This window comes from Tympanuchus pallidicinctus, unplaced genomic scaffold (assembly GCF_026119805.1).
Source record: "Tympanuchus pallidicinctus isolate F22 unplaced genomic scaffold, pur_lepc_1.0 scaffold8, whole genome shotgun sequence".
Taxonomy (NCBI): domain Eukaryota; kingdom Metazoa; phylum Chordata; class Aves; order Galliformes; family Phasianidae; genus Tympanuchus; species Tympanuchus pallidicinctus.
In genome coordinates this window covers 47,684,732-47,703,344 of record NW_026294802.1, presented here as the reverse complement: position 1 = coordinate 47,703,344, position 18,613 = coordinate 47,684,732, and the positions used below count along the sequence as shown (strand labels likewise).

The 18,613-nt window shown below is 53.0% G+C and overlaps 3 protein-coding genes across 9 annotated transcripts in view; 1 reads left to right on the top strand and 2 right to left on the bottom strand.

Moving 5' to 3' along the window:
• Nucleotides 1-2,793: 2,793 nt before the first annotated feature.
• TUBB4B (tubulin beta 4B class IVb) lies at nt 2,794-4,872 on the top strand. The gene is made up of 4 exons (XM_052667673.1): nt 2,794-2,934; nt 3,044-3,152; nt 3,223-3,333; nt 3,668-4,872. The coding sequence occupies exons 1-4, from the start codon at nt 2,878-2,880 to the stop codon at nt 4,726-4,728; spliced, it is 1,338 nt and encodes a 445-aa protein (XP_052523633.1). The 5' UTR covers nt 2,794-2,877; the 3' UTR covers nt 4,729-4,872.
• Nucleotides 4,863-12,442, bottom strand: FAM166A (family with sequence similarity 166 member A). Its single transcript, XM_052667676.1, has 7 exons — nt 12,387-12,442; nt 10,573-10,766; nt 8,574-8,839; nt 7,881-7,977; nt 7,594-7,688; nt 6,079-6,196; nt 4,863-4,951 (listed from the first exon to the last, which is right to left on the bottom strand). The coding sequence occupies exons 1-7, from the start codon at nt 12,440-12,442 to the stop codon at nt 4,863-4,865; spliced, it is 915 nt and encodes a 304-aa protein (XP_052523636.1).
• Nucleotides 12,443-12,752: 310 nt separating this feature from the next.
• The window catches only part of LOC128073147 (discoidin domain-containing receptor 2-like), a 50,887-nt gene continuing 45,026 nt past the window's right edge, over nt 12,753-18,613 (bottom strand). For 6 of the 7 annotated variants that reach the window (XM_052667639.1, XM_052667641.1, XM_052667642.1 and 3 more), the window contains 3 exons: nt 17,428-17,662; nt 15,925-16,074; nt 12,753-14,716 (listed from right to left, as the gene is read on the bottom strand). In XM_052667639.1, the coding sequence (XP_052523599.1) occupies nt 14,576-14,716; nt 15,925-16,074; nt 17,428-17,662 (526 nt within the window). In that variant the 3' untranslated portion in view covers nt 12,753-14,575. Of the gene's footprint in view, nt 14,717-15,051; nt 15,090-15,924; nt 16,075-17,427; nt 17,663-18,613 lie in introns of all 7 variants that reach the window. The other variant, XM_052667637.1, reaches the window with a different exon arrangement.

Below are 18,613 nucleotides of genomic sequence, written 5' to 3'. Positions count from 1 at the left end.
ATGGTTCTACCCAGTTATCACCTGCTCTACTGGGTGGGATCCTGCTTGCACGTTAGGGATGGGTATCCAAAGTCTGTGCAGAGTAATTCCACATCCTAGCTGCCATGGTGAATGCTGGGGGCGGCCACCATTTCTCACTCTACACATTGCTGAGCAGCTTCCCAAACACTGAAGGCAGAGAGGGCTGAACCACAAGTGTAAGCTGGCACAAGCATAGGCTACAGAGGCTCATAATTTCTAATGAAGGAAGGAAACAGACCTTTGCCACTAATGCACAGCCCTCTGCCTTCTGACTGAAAAAAACAAGCCCTCTATCTGCAGGAAATGCAGCAGCATATGTACCAGCAAACCCCCTCCTGCAGTGGCTCCCCCCAGCCTGCTTTTATGTAGAGTTTTCTGTGCTTCATGAGCACAGAAGCTTGCTAATGCTGTTCTGAGCAGGCCTTGATGATAATTTAATTTGTGCTGAATATACTTTCCTAGACAGAACACCGCAAGCAGTAAAACACAGACAAGACTAAACTCCCTTCTATCTTTTTGATCAGAAAGAAGGCAGTATTCATTTTTTATCTTACTCTGAAGATATGACATGACATCCTGGAGGAAAAGCTGTCTTTACTGATTATTGCATAGCTGCATGAAATCTTGAGCAAGTCTGGTCCAGATTGATTCCAGCTGCCTTTGATACTCGTATAAGATGGAGACATTTTGGATTTCGTTACCTCATATACCTTCACGTGCAGGAGAAAGGTGCAGTTAGAGTGCTCCTCAGAGCTGGAGTGAGCTGAGCCAACCCCCTGCACCAACTCTGGCATGAATGCAGCCCAGAGTTAGCAATTTAATTCAATGTCATGCCTATAATCATGTGGGATAAATCTGGACCCTAATGCCTTTGCATTACTCAGCTATCTTGCAGTGAACTGCATAAGCCTCCTACCTTCAGGCTCAGAATGTGGAGGACGAGCAGGATGTGCATCTTCCTAGTCCTGTCTGGGCAGCTCTGTGCTCTGAACAGGGCTCTCCCAGGGCCTCTGGGGGCTGCCAGGGCAGCTCTCAGGTTCCTCCAGGTGCTCTGAGGCTCTTCCCAGGCTCTCCAGGGTTGTCCAGGTGCCTGTGGGGCTGCTCCAAATGCTCCTGGGCTCTTTCCAGCATTTCTGCGGGGACGTGTTGTTTACATGCCAAAAATGTCATTCACCCACACCCTTGTATTAAGCCAACAACCAGAGGCTATTTTATCTCCTGCAAAAGCCTTCATGATATTCTTCGTCTCCTGCTTACCTCCTCACCTGAGCCCATCTCAGAAACAGTTGGGTTATTGTTATCTGAACATAGATCCTGATACAGATACAAGTCATCATACTGTGGCTGTGTGTTACATGAGTTCCCAAACGGCACACAGAGTGCCAGCCCGGCGTGTTCTGTTTGTGTACAGAGAATTGAGGTCATCTGCTGCTTTCGCCTCACTCCACCCCCACATCAAGGCAACACTTTGCGACTGGCAGGGCTTGGGGAGCACAATTAGGAGCTGCTTTCAAGTTCTAGCTCCATTATGGAACAAGAAGCGCTAGGACCTACGGACCTCACTGGCATCCTAATGAAGGTGTGTAATCATAAGAAGGCCCTGCTTAAAACAGCAGCCACAGCAGGCCCTGTGGAAGCCACGGCCAACAGATGAGCAGTCTGTGCAAGAACGTGCAAATGAAGCCAGGTAATAAGGACAGTGCTGCAGAATGGGACAGGGCAAAGGTAAGCCAGGAGGAACTGATGCAGCTGGGGACGCTGGGCTGCCTAATGACAGGGCTGGAGCAGCAGGAGCTCAGGATGAAGGCTTGCCCTGCACAGCTCTGCCCCAGCCGCCATTCCAGCTCCAACCCAGGGAAAGCCACAGATCTGCTCCCTGCATCCATTTTAACATTGTAACGCTGGATAAAGAACCTAACAGGGCACCACTGCGTATTGACCCTGCCTTGGCACCGACCCGGGCCTGCATGCCACAGCCAGCACACACCTCAAGGCAACGGCCACCGCGGGCAGGGCGGTGAGGCAGGCAGCAACAAACGCGCTCAGCACTGCGCCCGCGCCCCAACCGACGCCCGGCGTGAGGCGCCGTTGCCATGATAACGGCCGCGCGGCCCCGCCGCCTCAGGCGGCTGCGCGCCAGAAAGTGCTAGAAAGGCGCTGCGGTCCGCGCATGCGCAGAGCGGCTCCCTGCCCCCACAGCGCTGCTGCGACAGCCCGGGGCCGGAGGAGGCGGCAGGTTTATTTGGAGGCGCCCCTTTATATGTGGCGGGAGGAGAGGTATGGGTTGCTCAGGACGCCGCAGGGAGCGGCCCAGCGAAGTTTCCACAGTACCTCTCCCCACCCGTCTGCGAGGCGGAGCTGCCGCCCACACTGCGCAAAGTGCGCACACAGCTTCGGGAATACGCGGCCGCACCGGCCACCGCCCCGAGCGTGCTGCGGAGTCATTGCGACGGTTACTAGGACACTTCGTTTTCGTCCAATCAAATGACGTTAGCTCATCCCTGAGGCCCGCAGCCAATCACGGCCGACATCAATCATTCAATTCAGCCAATGAGGAACGCTCTGAGCAAGTAGGGCGGGCGCGTGTGAGTCAGGGTTGCCTGACAGTAAAATCAACAGACAAACAGGCGGAGCCAACAGAAACCCATATTTGAGTGGCAGTGCCTGGACCAATCAGAACTCCATATTTTTAGAGCCTCGTTATGAGTACCCAATGCGCTGCCGCGGATGGCCGTCTGGGCGGGGAGAAGAGGCTGCGCGCGCATTCCGCTGCTATATAAGGTCTGGCGGCCCCCAGACGCCGTCAGTTGGGGGGAAGAGCGGTATTGGCTGGGCGGTCACTGCACTGAAGCCATCATGAGGGAGATCGTGCACCTGCAGGCCGGGCAGTGCGGCAACCAGATCGGGGCCAAGGTGCGGGCGGCGGGGCGGAGCAGGGGGCAACGCGGGGGCAGGGGAGCGGCCGGCCGGCCGGCCGGCGGGGTTCCGAGCACGCCGGCGCTGACGGGTTTTTCTCCGGCAGTTTTGGGAGGTGATCAGCGACGAACATGGCATCGACCCGACGGGCACGTACCACGGAGACAGCGACCTGCAGCTGGAGCGCATCAACGTGTATTACAACGAGGCCACAGGTACGGCCCCCGCGGCCCCCGGCCGGCCGCCGCCCCGCCCCGCGCTCACCGCCTCTCACTGTCTTTGCAGGCGGTAAATACGTGCCCCGCGCCGTGCTGGTGGACCTGGAGCCCGGCACCATGGACTCGGTGCGTTCGGGGCCCTTCGGTCAAATATTCAGGCCGGATAACTTCGTGTTCGGTGAGTGAGCGGGGGAGGGAGCCGAGCCGTGAGCGGGGTGGGCAGAGCCGGGCCGCACTGCGGGCTTCTCCGCCCCGGGAGGGGTTAATCCTGGTGTGGGGCCGAGCGGCGGAGAAACCGGCCGTGCGGCTGCCGGTACCGACGGCGGGAGGAGGAAAAGGGTCGGAGTGTGGCCGGGTGAGAGAGATTTGTGCCGAGTCATGTGCCGAGTGTGGCCGCAGCTTGGTGAGATGGAAGCTTTTGTGGGGGTTCTGCAGAGCCTTGATGCTCTTAAGCTTTGCTTGCGAGCAGGAAGCAGTGACCGTAACGTAATACGAAAATGGCTCTCTTCCAGGTCAGAGCGGAGCAGGAAACAACTGGGCAAAGGGCCACTATACTGAAGGTGCTGAATTAGTTGATTCCGTATTAGATGTTGTAAGAAAGGAGGCAGAAAGCTGTGATTGCCTGCAGGGCTTTCAGCTCACTCACTCTCTGGGGGGTGGCACTGGCTCTGGCATGGGCACTCTCCTCATCAGCAAAATTCGTGAAGAGTACCCAGACCGAATTATGAACACGTTCAGCGTCGTGCCCTCCCCCAAAGTATCAGACACTGTAGTAGAGCCCTACAACGCCACGCTGTCGGTGCACCAGCTCGTGGAGAACACAGATGAAACCTACTGCATTGATAACGAAGCTCTCTATGACATATGCTTCAGAACACTGAAGTTAACTACGCCAACATACGGTGATCTGAACCATTTAGTGTCAGCCACCATGAGCGGTGTCACCACCTGCCTGCGTTTCCCAGGCCAGCTTAATGCCGACCTGCGGAAGCTGGCGGTGAATATGGTTCCCTTCCCCCGCCTGCACTTTTTCATGCCTGGCTTTGCCCCCCTCACAAGCCGTGGCAGCCAGCAGTACCGTGCTCTGACCGTCCCAGAGCTCACGCAGCAGATGTTTGATGCCAAAAACATGATGGCTGCGTGTGACCCACGGCACGGCCGCTACCTGACCGTAGCTGCTGTTTTCAGAGGCCGTATGTCCATGAAAGAGGTAGATGAGCAAATGCTGAACGTCCAGAACAAAAATAGCAGTTACTTTGTTGAATGGATTCCTAATAACGTTAAAACAGCGGTCTGTGACATTCCACCTCGTGGCCTGAAAATGTCTGCCACGTTCATTGGTAACAGCACAGCCATCCAGGAGCTGTTCAAACGCATTTCCGAGCAGTTCACGGCCATGTTCCGCCGAAAGGCTTTCCTGCACTGGTACACAGGGGAGGGCATGGACGAGATGGAATTCACAGAGGCTGAGAGCAACATGAACGACCTGGTGTCTGAGTATCAGCAGTACCAGGACGCTACTGCTGAGGAGGAGGGGGAGTTTGAGGAGGAGGCTGAGGAGGAGGCAGAGTAAGAGCTATGCTGATGCCACCTGTAAATTTTGTTTAAAGCTGTATGAACTGTCATTCAGAACTTCTCTCTGTGTTGTGTTCCCTCTCTCGTCTTCAAGTCACTTCCAATGCTGTACAGGCACCATTAAAGCATTTTTCACAGTGCACAGGCTCGTCTCCTTTGTTCCATCTCGTAAGCCTTGCGGGTGCTGTTTGTAAAAGTAAGAGCGTAGGTGTCGCGGAGGTCTGGAAAAGAGAAGCCCAAGACACGGCCTGAGCAGCAGCGCTCAGCATGGCGGCCACGCTTCCCCTCCCTGTGGTGGTGGGCACCAGTTCATGTGGGATACAGCAATGGAGGGGAAAACCCTTAACATGCAGGATGAAATTCAGCTCTAAGCCGCATCTAAATTTAGGTACCTGCACATGGACTCCTATTACAGGTGCTGGGTCAGGCTTCAGCCTCGGAGAGCTGAGCAGCTCAGAAAAGAATAGAAACGCAGGCTGCTGTAAGCTGCAGCTCAGCGTCTGCCAGGGCAGTGGGATGGTGCCAGCAATTTGCCTTTCAGATGCAGGTGGGTGGTTCTGGAGGGAGGAACGCTGCCCTCGCCCAGGCTGCAGCTGTGCATTACAGCTCGTGGCAGCTGTGCTGCAGGGGAATTGCACCAACGAGCTCCAGCAATGCAGCCAAAGAGCGTTGTGGATTTGTTTTATTCTGTCGCAGGATAGCTGGACAGAAAATAGATAGGCTGCTCTCTCAGTTGCCTGAGAAAAGAAATGGTTGTAACTCATCTGGGGGTTTTCTGTCTTAAGGTTTCTCCTTCTAGAGTGAAAATAAGAGCTGAAATTGCCCTGAGCAGTGAAATGTGTCTGTGCAGAGAAGCAGGTGGCCAATTTCAAACCTACCCAGAAGCCCAATTCTGTAGGTGAAAAGAGTGAGAAGATTTTTAAAGCATGAGGTAACGCTTCGAGCAGTTGATTTTTGTCCCTGCTTTTAGGGTGCAGGGTTCTGTTCTGTTCTTTCTCCTCTTCATTATGCTGGAGTTCATACGCATCCCCAGCCAGACCTTGTGGCTGTTTGGTCACCATTCCCCCAGGGAGCTGTGCTGAGTGCTGGGGGCTTTTGGCAGAGGGTGAAGCACGCAGGTGAGCAGAACCATAGAACCCATAGAGTTGGAATGGACCTTTAAAGGTCACCGAGCCCAGCCCCCCTGCACTGAGCACACTGGAATGCATTGCCTTCCCCCCCAACACTTCAGGAGCTGCCTCTGCTCTGACACTGCAGCTACCAGCAGCACTACGTAATGCAGCACTACGTAGCGATGGTCATTAATCAGTGTTGGTGACTTTCATTTTTGCTCAGCTGATGAACTTACGTGGGACAAAGCCTGTGTAGGCTGGTATCAGTCCAGCGCTGGTGTAGATGTTGCTGCCAGGCCAGTATGTCTGGGGAAATCTCTTGCCAAAGCTGTGAATTGGGTTCCTCTCCAGAAGCTGGAAAAGAATAAACAGCACCCTTTGTTGTAAAACACGCTGCTACAGAGCTGTGCGCTTTGAATCCTTATTAAAGGCAGCACTCAAAGTAACGAAAAGCAGTTCTCTCACCACAGTTCCATTTTCTCCTAAGTTACACTGCAGCTTCCCCTCCCCTCCCTGAAGTTATGGGCTCTGGCAGAGGCCCCACAGACCTCACACTGCAGCTCTGCAGTTGGCATCGGCTCCAAAGCCCGGATGCCTTCTGCTCAGGATGGTGATGTGCTGAGACCCATCGGCTCCTGCTGCACCTCATGCTGTGACTCTGCACATCTGTTTGCTGTCACCCCTGTAACAGCTTCCGCTTTTCCTTGGTGGTGATTAACACCTAATTCCCAGCCTGGGAGGAAGAGGAAGGCTTAGGATGTGTGAGCGGAAGGGAGAGCGTAAATCAGCCTCTGGCACCTGCTGTGAGGTCACACAGAGCAGGGACTGCGCGGCAGGACCCCCAAAAGTCTGCACTGCCTGGCAGGGGGAAGGGCCCCACGGAGCCCCACGCAGTGCTGGCCCTCCTGCTGCCCTCCCAGAGCAGCACTGAAGCGAGAGGATTGCACTGTTCTGCCTGATGCAGCCAGCAAGAAATGATCCGCAGCATCTCAGCACGTAACCTGGGGCAACAGAGATTTAGGGCAGCAGATTAGAGGCTCCAAGGCTGAAGCCATCTTAGACAGAAATTTGGTGTGATTTCTTTTTTTTTCCTCATCCCTTCAGCTCCTCATGTGCTGCAAATAATCTCTGCAAGCCTGAGCGCTGCTGGTCCTTGTAATGGGGAGCAGCATCCAGTCCCCAAGCAGGGGCTTCCTCGTGAGTGAGGGGCAGGGCAGGCTGACAAGCAGCACAGTGTGTTGTGGCCACATCCAATCTGGAAGCACGGAGGAATCTGTTAACCACAGTGGGAAGGAGCTCGTTTCTCAGGTAGGAGGATTATACAGCGTGGTACAGAGGAGTGCTACAGTGAGAGGATGAAATGGGAGCTTTACAGTATGGGTGTTTCTCCTCTTTTGGGGAAGGGTGTAGAAATCAGGTGTCCATCTTTTGGAGACCAGCAATGCTAGTAAAGGAAAAAACCTCCATCACCATCCTGGTGTGAAGGACGCATTGCATAAGGGCGTCCTGCACCCACAGCTACGTTTTTCACAGCCTCCCATGAACCTTAATCCTTTTATGAACTCATTTATCCTCCCTTAGTGTCCCAAGGAAACAAGTTACAGAATTTAATTGCTCGCCATTTTTTCCAGCACGTTACCCAGTGGTGTTTTTTTGCTTGCACTGATACCCCCAGTCCTGCTGCAAACAAAACTGCTGCTGGGCGTGCAGGTGAGAGGACATGGCTGCAACCAGCCTCGTGTGCACCCTACCTGCTGTCTGTCAAATTCAGCCATGGCTTCCTTCACACCCTGCAGGTAATTTGTGCCCAGGGCCCACGTGAATCGTGGTATGAATCCAGCGTACCCTGTGGATGGAGATGGAACACACGCTGTGCAAGGCTCAGCCAGGCTGGGAGCAGAAGCTGCTGCAATAAATACAAGATCTTGGCAGAGCATAGGAAGGAAATACTTAATTCAAATCCATCCGTTTGAATTGGATGTCAGAGGTGAGATTTATTCCAAACGCCCTTTTGCTTTTTACCATCTTCCCCCTCTACCTGGGATGACCTTCTGCTGGATCACTCTGGGCACATCCAGCCTGGGGAGCCGCCAATCCACGGCTGCTGGCAGCGTCACACCTTCGGCTCTCACGGGCTCAAAATAAAAGCAGAAATGTAAGACATGGCTGGTAAAACCTGCTCCCCTCCACCTCCATCACCGCCAAAACCTGTTCATCCCAACCGCCATTGCCACGTTGTCCTGCTGTTCCATAGAGCTGCTCCAGAATTTCTAAGGCCAAACGAGCGGGTGAGACCTGCAGGGCTGCACGCGGGAGCAGGGATGGCCCTTCTGAGCAGCTTTGGTTCCACACGTCAGATCTCTAATCTCTGATCTCGGCCTTTCAGGGATTAGCACAGCCCTGGCTGCCAGCCCTGCATGAGTGCCGGCTCCAGCAGAAATGAGAGCAAAGCACCGTCCCAAAGAGTTGAAGCCAAATCCCAGTGCTTCTAAGAGGGATCACTGGGAAACCCAGGTGAACTGGGTGCCCATCACAACGCCCTCCTGGTGGTGAGCCGTGTTTGCTGCTCCTGAAAACATCCAGGCAGCTTTGATGCTCAACGTTTAGGGAACGGCTCTGCCCTGAGCTGCTGGAGCCCTGGGACACTGCCCTGAGCCATTGGGGCAGCCCTGAGCCCCCGTCCTCCCCCAGCACCCATCCCCATCCCTCACACCTCCCCCCGAGGTCTCACCTGCCCGGTTCCTGCAGCTCCACACAGCCTGCCCTGCCCACAGGCTGCACGGATTGGGGGCAGCCGCCACTCCTGGCCCTGCGGTGGCCCCGAGGGATCCCAGGCCACACTCGGTGGGCACCCACTCAGCCCAGAGCCGCCATGGCCATGCTGGGCCTCCGCGTGCGTCAGCTCCTCCTCTGCCGGCCCTGGTGCGGGTGGCTTCGGCCCAAAATCTGCTTCTGGGAAGTTGGTCAGAGCTCTGGCTCTGTCATAAGGGAAGTACCCTGCAGGGAAGCAGCACGATGGGATTTATGTGGCACAGCCAGCCTTGTGCCCGCAGCCCCTCCTGCTGCTCAGGACAGGAGCGCAGACCCAGAGCGCTCAGCTCAGTGCTCATGGAGAACAACTGCTGTTCCTCGGGAGAAAGCTTACTGTGTCCAATTTATTGCTTTGTTTTTAAACAAACCAAATCCTTCCCACTTTTGTTCTCCAAGTCTTTCCTTTCAGCCCACAGCCACCACTGCCTTTTCTATGGCATCTACACTGCCACCAGCACTGGCCGCAGGATTTGCCCCTTTCTCCTGCACAGGTATGGGGCTATTGGCCAGCATTTAGGCTTGTAATCTGCCCTTAATTATAAGATAAATGACATATGTTGTACGTAATGTTGTAGGGTACGTACACTCTGTGCAACAGCACTATCAGCTGCAGTCCAGGCTAACGGCACCCTCAATTAAATTGATTTTCCAACCCAGCATGCCAGTTTTAAAGCAAGGTTATCTTAATGTTTCCTATGTTTCCATTGAAAGTATTGCATCCCTGCTTTTCTTCTTCAGCTGGCAAACCAGTTATTGCATTGACAGGAAAAGGAGTCACAGAATGGCTTGGGTTGGAAAGATCATCCAGTTCCAACCCTCTACCATGGGCAGGGTTGCCAAAAATGAAATCCCTCTGTACACAAGGAACCTCTAAGCAGCTCCTGACCAGCCTGTGCCATATCCACATCCACATCCACATCCACATCCACATCCCCTCAACAATGCCTGCATGGCCACCCTGAGCCTCAGCACAACCACATCCCCAACAACTGTGCCCAACAGCATTCCAGGAAAAACTCAACATGGGACTCAGAGGGTGGGACCCAGCAATATCCTTTGTTCCCACCAACAAGTTACTGAAGATCCCAGTCCTTTGGGTGCTGAGCTTGCTGAAGGCCACATTTGCAGCACAGCCGGAGGCTCTCTGGCCACAGCTGTGCAGAATATTGTGCCTAAGGAAGGCAGGCAGTGTTGAGCAAAGCTTGCAGTGGAGGTTTGAGGAATGGAGGCACACGGTGCTTCTCATGGCTGTGTTCCCAGCACGTCACCAGTGAGCAGGAGACTGAGCTCCCAGCTACAGACAGTGGTGGGGTTGGGAGGGATGAGAACAATGGCAAAGAGTAATGACAGACATCAACCAGGTCGACTGGTTTGTTGGGTCCCATCAAACCACTCAGCCCAAGGAAATGCAAATGGGAACATCCAGGAACAAAGCCAGGGAACAACAACCAACGCTGCCTGCTGGAGTCCTGGCCCTGCAGAACACGGCTGGGAGGAGCAGGAAGGGCAGAAGTTTGCAGGAAGCTACAAAAGACACAAAGTTCCAGCAGCTAAAGGGTCCCTCAGTGCCACATCTCCCCATTCTTGAACACCTCCAGGGACGGTGACTCCAGCACTGCCTGAGCAGCCTGTGCCGATGCGTTATCGCTCTTCTCAACCTGAACCTCCCCTGCAGCGACTTGAGGCCATTTATCTCCATCCCAGCAAAGACATCCTGAGGTCTAAACTTCTCTGCCCCCCACCAGACGCCAACACACACGCACTCGTTGGCTGAGGCTTTGCCCCGAGCTCTGCAGGTATCTGAGCTCGCAGGTAATGTGGAGCTGTACCAACAACATCCCCCAGGAGCCACTGCAGGCAGCACAGACCTCACTGGTGACCAAACCCCTACAGCTTCGGGCACTTTGGGCTCTGCTCACCTGGGTGCTCGGGGAGGAAGGGCTGCAGGCCGTGCTGCGTCCCACTGAAGTCCTCAATGAACCTCGGCTTGCACAGCGGCGCCAGCACGGAGCGAGGGCTCCTCCGGATGTGTGGGTCTGTCAGCAGGCGGTACGTGGTTTTGCCATAGGTCTCTCCAAACTGGTAGTTGTACTGAGGGAGGAAGCCCTCATAGCTGGAAAGGGAACAGAGACACAGAGCGTGCGGGTGCCCATGTGGAGCTGTGCACGGGGCAGAGCGTTGCTGTGCTTGGGGATCTCCCAGTGTCCCTGAAACCCAAGTACAGGAGAAACACCAGTGATAGCACCCCATCAATGATCCCTGCATATCCAGGGCTTGGAAAGAACCTCAAAGATAAAGGCGGATGATGCACGAGGATCATGAGGCCGTGAGTGAGCACTTCCCTCCCAGCTGCTTTCAACAGCTGCCAGCAGAGCCATTCGTTACACTTGGCACATCTGCAGTGCCTGCAGGACCTTTGCTGGAGCTGGAGGAGCACGGTGGCTTCTTCCCATTGGTTTTCAATACTTCTTGCAACACCAGGAAGCTGTGCAGGATGATAAATCTGAGCAGATGACGTAGCCCAAATAATTACAGGCCAGGCAGAGGACCTCTGGTCGTGAACAAAGTAATGGCAGGGCTGAGAAAGCGTTCTGTTTATGAGCAGGTAAAAGCAGGGAGATCAGAGGAGCTCAGGTCTGGGCTTACAGAGAACACAGATCTGCCACAAAGTGAATCACACTGATACGAGCTGCGGTGCTCTGGGGAGGGATCAGCACTGCAGGCTGAGCTTCTTTGTTGGTGTTCTCATTAATAAACCAGAGAAATCCCCCAGTTCTGCAGGTCACATCGCAGCCATTGATCTAAAAACCCACCCCTGAGCAGCCGCCTCCATCCCTGGGTCACAGAGCAGGGAGCAGCCCTGGCCCCACTCCAGCACTGCAGGACGGGACAGGATGGGACAGGCAGTGCCAGTGCCCAGCATAGGAGCCCTTCCCCAAATTCCTAATGCTGCATTTGATTTCCCAATGCCTTCAAGCACCTTTGGGTCATTGCCACCACTGCAGCAGCAGGCCCTGCAACCTCCATGCCATCAGTACTGCTGTCCTCGGAGGGCTCACGCTACCCTGACCCCAATGGCCTCACATCTGCAGAGCTCTGCTCCTGTTTGTCCTCCAGGACTGGGAGCACAGAGCCCAACCACGTCACCACCAGCCCCACACATCTCTGCCCACTGCAAAGCCTACATACGTACATACATACAAGCTCATTTCTGCCTTCTCAACCAGGAACTCACTGATGGCAGCATCTTCTCACCAACCCCAGCCCTGTTCCATCCAAAAGCCATCAGAGAGCAGCGCAGAAAGCCTTTCAGGAAGCCCAGCTGCGTACCAATGAGATCCCCATCACCCACAGCCACCAACACTGATCTGTCAGCTCACTGACCCTGCGTTGTGTTCACACAAACATTTACTCAAAGGAGATCTTCAGATATCCTCAATGCAAAAATTATTTCCGTTTTGAACCCAAACCCCGGAGAGCAGCACCAGCAAATTTTCTCTGCTTGTTTTAAATTGATGAAAGCACAGTTGTGAAGCTCCCCTCGATGCCCTACAGCATAATTACAGCCTGCTGCACGGAGCTGCTTGTCCCCCCAGAGCCATGTCCCTTCATTATGTTTAGGAGTGCCTTTAAAAACAAAACAAAACACCCAGGATTCACAGGTACTGTTTTGTCCCAACCTGAGCTATTTGCTGGAAATGAACTGACTTTGTGGGTAAACTCCAGCACTTACCCAGGGATGTGGTGCGGATGGGGAGGGAAAAGCACACTCTGCCTGGGGGCTGCCATGGCACAGCAGAGCTCCGGGGTGGGATGAGGGCATTCCCAGCAGTTACCTGGGAAACCTCTGTGATGCTGCAGGCACTGCGGGTCTTTGGGTCCTCCTGGTTTAATGAGGACACCCCGCACTGAACGCAGCACTGAGCAGGATGCTGGATGCTCCAGGTCCCCACGGAGCCCCGTCCCATCTGTGACCTCGGGACGCAGCAGCTGCACAGCACTGCTCTGCTCATTCCAACCCAGGGCACAGACACAGCTCCTGATGGCTCCCACACCCACAGCGACTGCCCTAAGTTAAAAAATAAAAGTAGAACTTCTCTTTTGTCAAGGTTATCGTTAGGATTTATTGATACGAGAGAAACTCCGTATGTCAGTGCGTCAGCGGAGGAACTGATGTTACAGAGGGACAGGTGGTGTCACAGCATTCCAGAACCTCAGAAACACACACAGCACACACAGTACATTTTCTGGGGTGGGATGGAAACACTCCAGGAGAAGCACGGGGTGCCCTGCCAGCACAGCACTGTGCACGCAGCCACGCCGGGTGCAGGTTTCCCTGTCAGTCCAACAGCCCAGCCATTCTCTTAGCAGAAGCACTCTGGCATTCCCTCTGCAGCTGTGCCCTTGCAGGGCTGGCAGTGCAGCACACGTTGCATCTGGCCAAGGTGGGAGTTACCCTCCATCTTTATTGGAAACGCACTGGACTGGATGCTGCTTTTCAGAAGTGCTGAACTCGCACCTTCTCCCAGTTTATGAAGCGTTCCGTTTGGTCCTTAAGATCCGGCTAAACAACGACAGAGGGAACGGCAGAGTGTCCCCAAACCTGACAAACCCACAACAGATTTAGTGTAGAAACAAGCGAAATCCTGCAACCCTTCAGAGCCCTGCGAAATCCCCCAGAGAGAACCAAGCACTGGAGAAACAGCTGAAAACCAACCCCGGTTTGATGAGAAGCTGCCACGCGCTGCGCAGGGAGCAGCCAAAGCCAAGGGAGCTCATCCTGAGCACAGCTGGGGGTCTGTGCCCCACAGATGACAGCCAGCTCCATCCCGCGGGCCGCAGGGCTCCAGCCTGCTGTCAGCACCAACAAACAGGGCTGTGAGGAAGGGCCAGAAACCTCTCAGCAGGTGTGTGCACACGTGGAGCGGGGCTGGAGCTGCTCTGCCCCTTTTCCTCCCCCGTGAGCTGTGACATCGAGGGTTCTGCTCTCAGCCATTGGCTTTCACCAAATCTAAGTTCCCTCTGCACGTGTAACAGCGTCGACTTAGAGATCTCATATTAATGGGTACTTATACAGGATTAATTGCACATCAGTCCATTGTGGCTACAAGTTCATTAGGCTAATGAATCTACATAGTGACAGTAGTACAGTATCAGCTACTTTTCAATACAAACTCCCTACCCTAGCCTTAATTTGCAGGTCAGAAGATCACAGTGACCTTCCTATGACCTTTAACATTCATTTTTTTAATTTTTTTTTTTTTTCTAGAAAAAAAAAAATCCAGTGTGGGGAAAAAAAACGCACATATGTAACCAAAGCAGTGCTTAACAACCACAGGACAAAAGAACATTGCTCTTGGGCTCTTCTACCAGCATCCTCTGCAGACCCCGATAGCGCCGCTCCCGAAGGGTTGCTAATCCAGCTCTGTCAGCCCTCAGGTCCCTAAACGTTTCCTAGCTCTGTCAGCCATAGTTTCTCACTACATATTATTGTCTGCAGCAAGAGCCTACAGAAACACTTGCTAATGTGCACAAGACTTCCATTTGACTGAATGGAACAGTTTGAGAAGACTGAAGTCTTTACTTCTAGAATCTGTCCTGGCCTCCCGGCAGCTTCCATTCCAACCAGGAGAACCACAGCCCAGCAAAGTGGGATGCATTCATTTTCCCAAAGGCGTACGGGCGTCGACTAAAACCCCTCTCACAGTATTCCCAGGAAATGATTCAGAAGAGGAGATGATTTTTCAACCACACGAGATCCTCTGGTCCTGCACCTGTCAGCCCATGGCCAATAGAACCAGCAGCTGCCATGGACGTCTCCATTTCAGTACGGAACAGTCAAGGGAGCAGAGCAGGGTGCCCTGGCTGCCCCCCAGGACACGCAGTCACTCTGTTCCCATCAGTCTGTCTCTTTTGCTGGAGTCAAATGTTTGATTCCATTTGTTCTAGCAGGAAGTGGTGAATCATGTCGAAAGTGGGACGATCTTTTATGTCCCTGCTCCAGCATTTCAGCATCAGGTCAAACACGGGGTTAGGACATAGAGGAGTTTGGGACAGATAGATCTGAAACGAAAAACAAAACGCAGAGCAAATTGAGTGCTGGGTCCTTAACAGGATGGAACCTTGACTAAGTTCAGACCACAGGACAGCTTCAGCCCAGACGAGACAGCAGTCATGCAATACTGGAGATCCATCCAAGGTGAGAACAGCAGTGAAGTGTGGATGGAACTGTGACACCAGCCGGCACAGCCCTGCAGAGCACTGCCAGCTCGTGCCATGAGCTGCTCACAGAGCTGCCCGCTGCCCAGGGAAGCACAAATGCTCCAGGAGGATCGGATGGGCACAAAACACAAACCAAAACCAATGCACCACAATGAAATCCAAATACTTCCACTCACCGCAGACAACCCATGAGGCTTTCTAAGCATCGTGACAGCTTGTTAGCAGAGAAGAAAAAACACCTTTTAGAGCTTATCTAAAGTACAGGTTGGCAGACTTATTTATAATCTTTCCTCCATTTCAATACAGTGACCTTTTAGACTCTTCACCTAAGTCATTAATATCTGGGAGACAACAAATAAAACCTTGCATTATTTTACTTCCCTTTAATCCCTCAGCTTTCGGTACTCAATGTGAGTTTTGGGAGAACAAGCAACTGTACATCAACTCTGTTGGAGCACAGCCACCCTTGGAGGTGCTCATATGCTCTATTTACCACCCTCACTGATCCATCTATTGAAGGACACAAGGGCAGCAGCAGTGGGCTGAACAGTCCTGCCTGGAACCAGACGATAATGACATAGAGAAGCCCTTCAGCAGTTAGAGCTCAGCATGGATGGAGATATGGAGGTGTATTCTAACCCTTGCACACTAACAGCTCCTCCCTCCCCACCTCTGTAAGTGTCTCTTTGTCTTTCAGAGGAAACACAAATGGGAGAAAGATCTGACAAAGTCTGAGAGCAAAAAAGTTGTGCAGGAGAGCTCAGAAAAGCTAAGGAGGTCAGGGCATCAAAGGCAGCCTGGAACACAAGTGATTTATGACATGGAAGAAGCTGGACAGGCCAGGAGGTTCTTCCAGCGGGACACCAGGAGGGGAAAGGCAGTCCCATGGGCTGCACGAAGGGCAGGAGAGGCTGGACACGCTTGATAAGACGAGCAATAGAAGCAAGAACTTCTGCAGATGATGTGAGAGCAGCAGGAAGGCCCTGGGAGATCCACTTGGCTGTGACAGGGACAAGAGAAGAAAGGAAAGGTCGCATTTGCTTTCTTACCTGCCTGCCCTGGCTCCTGAAGAACTCCCCCGTGTTCTCAATGACTTGCTCATCTGAGAGGAGGCTGTAAGGCTGCTCCTTGCACAGTATGAACATCTCCCACAGGGTGACCCCGAACGCCCAGACATCGCTGGCTGTGGTGAACTTGCCCTGTGAACACAAAGTCAGTCCTGTCTGCACACAGCACTCATCTGGCAAAAAACCATTTCCGTCTGTTCTCTCTAATCACAGGGATCCACACCTGGGAAAGCACTCTGCACAGACAGCAGGGCAGCCAACGTGCTCTAAGCAATGCACAAAGGGGCTGAAGCACAACACTGCTGCTTTGCAGGGCAACAACAGCACATCTCTGTGGACTCACAGGACAGCTTTAGGGAGGTGAATCTCTCACTGGGGCAAAACTCTTGAAACAGGGAGCGAGCCTCAGGGAAAGGAGTCTGCCATTTCTCCTGCTGACATCTGCATTTGCCTCCAGCTGTAGCAAAACACTGTGTGCTGGGGCAGGGAGGTGATAGCTGCCACCCACTGCCACCCATAGCACAGCACTGCAGCACAGAAAAGCCTCTGAACAGGAAGCAAAGCCCTAGGGGTGAAGGCAGAGCCAGAGCTGACTCTTAGGCCAGGATAATTCTGATCTTTGCACATGTGTAAATTGGTGACAGTCTGCTCCCTGTCCCTGCTTTCTGTCTTTAAAAACAAAAAGTGCCCAAACTGGATTTGTTTGGAACAATATGTTTCTGAAGAAGCAAAAAGAAGCCAAAGACTACTCACAAAAATCATACACAACAATTGGGGCTGGAGGGCAGCTTTGTCAGCAAGCAGCCAAGATTGCCCAGGCTTAGCCAGCAACCCCAGCAGCCTGCAAACGTTTGGAAGGTATTCACACAAGGAAGGAGGGAAGTGTCTTACAGTTTAGATGAAGCTGCAGCCAGAAGGAGAAGGTAAACTTAAAAAAGCTTGGGGCCATCAGCCTTTATGGCAGCCATAACTACAATTCTCCTGTGTACTCAGAGGGGGTGCTGTAAGAAAGTGTAACTGCATGATCAGGGTTAAGCTAGTGTGAACTAGCTTGAGAAAGAGATTGGGCTGATTATTGAGGAACTTCCCCTAGAATGGATGTGCTCAGGCTGTTACACAGTCTCCTGAAGGCAGCCAGCAGGACAAAATCAACACAAAATCAATGCCCAGCCTCAAGCAGCAGAGGCTCATCAGGTTTCATTCCTGCCTCTCTGGGCTTCAGAGCTGGGGAAGCAGCACAGAACAGCAACCTGCCTGCGATTGCAGCAGGAATCCTGAATGCCAGGCACAGAGCAGCACAGATCATCTGGAGCCTAAGTGCTGTATTTGCAAGGACAACCCTCCTTCCCAGCCCAACACAACCTCACAGACATCTCACCAGGCCATCTGCAGCCACCTGTGAAGACTGTCCTAAGTCCACTCGCTAACTGAGGGCACACAGAGAACCAGAGGGAGGGAGATGGGGCGCTTTCAGGCAGTGCCTACCAGGAGGATGCTTTCCCAGGCCATCCAGCGGATGGGCAGCACCGCCCTGCCCTGGATGCGGTAATAATCCCCGCTGTACAGATTCCTGCTCATGCCAAAGTCTGCGATCTTGATGGTGTAGTTGTTGCCCACCAGGCAATTGCGAGTTGCCAGATCTCTGTGCACGAAGTTCAGAGATGCTAAATACTTCATTCCAGAGGCAATCTGGGTGGCCATGTAGAGCAGGTTAGAGTAGCTGCAATAGAAGATGACAGAACACAGGCAATCAATGCAGTTCCTTGCACTCGGTCCTTGCCTGACATTCCCTGCTGCTTGGCCTTGCACTGGATGTACTATGGGGACCTTTTTTGCAATACCAGTGAAACTGAACTGTCCCAATTCCAGGGCACTGACAGCCCAACCTGCCAGGCTAAGCCAGGCTCCTGAGCTGTCCCTGAAATTCATGGCTGTAAGAATTCGACATCCCTTACACATTTAATACCAAGCATTAATATCAAGAGTTTCAAAGGGCTTATGCAGCAAAGCAATAATTCTCAGAGTGCCAGCGAAAATTAAGCTGCACAGACTCAGAACTTCATGTCTTAAGAAGTGCTCAGCTCACTATTTCAAACCACTGCTATCACATATTAACAGAAGCACGTGAAACATTGAAGACAGCTTACGTTTAATATTACCAACATGTCAACCAAAGCGTTTTGTTATAATTTCAATTTGCCCACCACCAAAATGAAGGCAGCATGAACAAAGTCGCATGATGCACAGAATCTGGACCATCTGACTCTCAGAATTCTTCACACCCCAGCAGTTGTGATGCTCAGCTGCTTCTCACTGTGCTCAAGCACTTCAAGTAAACAAGCGTTTGTCAAAACAAATCTAAAAACTGTTCTCAATTATTATTTTTTCTGAAGCTCAGGAAAAAAGCCTTACCTCTCGTTGTGCTCTGGTGGCAGTGAGGAAAGCATTACCACAGAATCACCTGAGTTGGAAGGAACCTTAAAGGTCCCCTGTTGTCACGTTATCTGAACGATAACAGCACGACTCATGACAATACATCTGACCCACCTGCCAATAGCTGAGCCATCACTGCAGAGCTGGGAGGCAGCCCTTCTGCCCTGAGGGGCCGCCACCCCTTCCCTGTCTCACCACAGCTCAGCCAGCTGACAGCTGACCCCGGCCCACTGCCAGC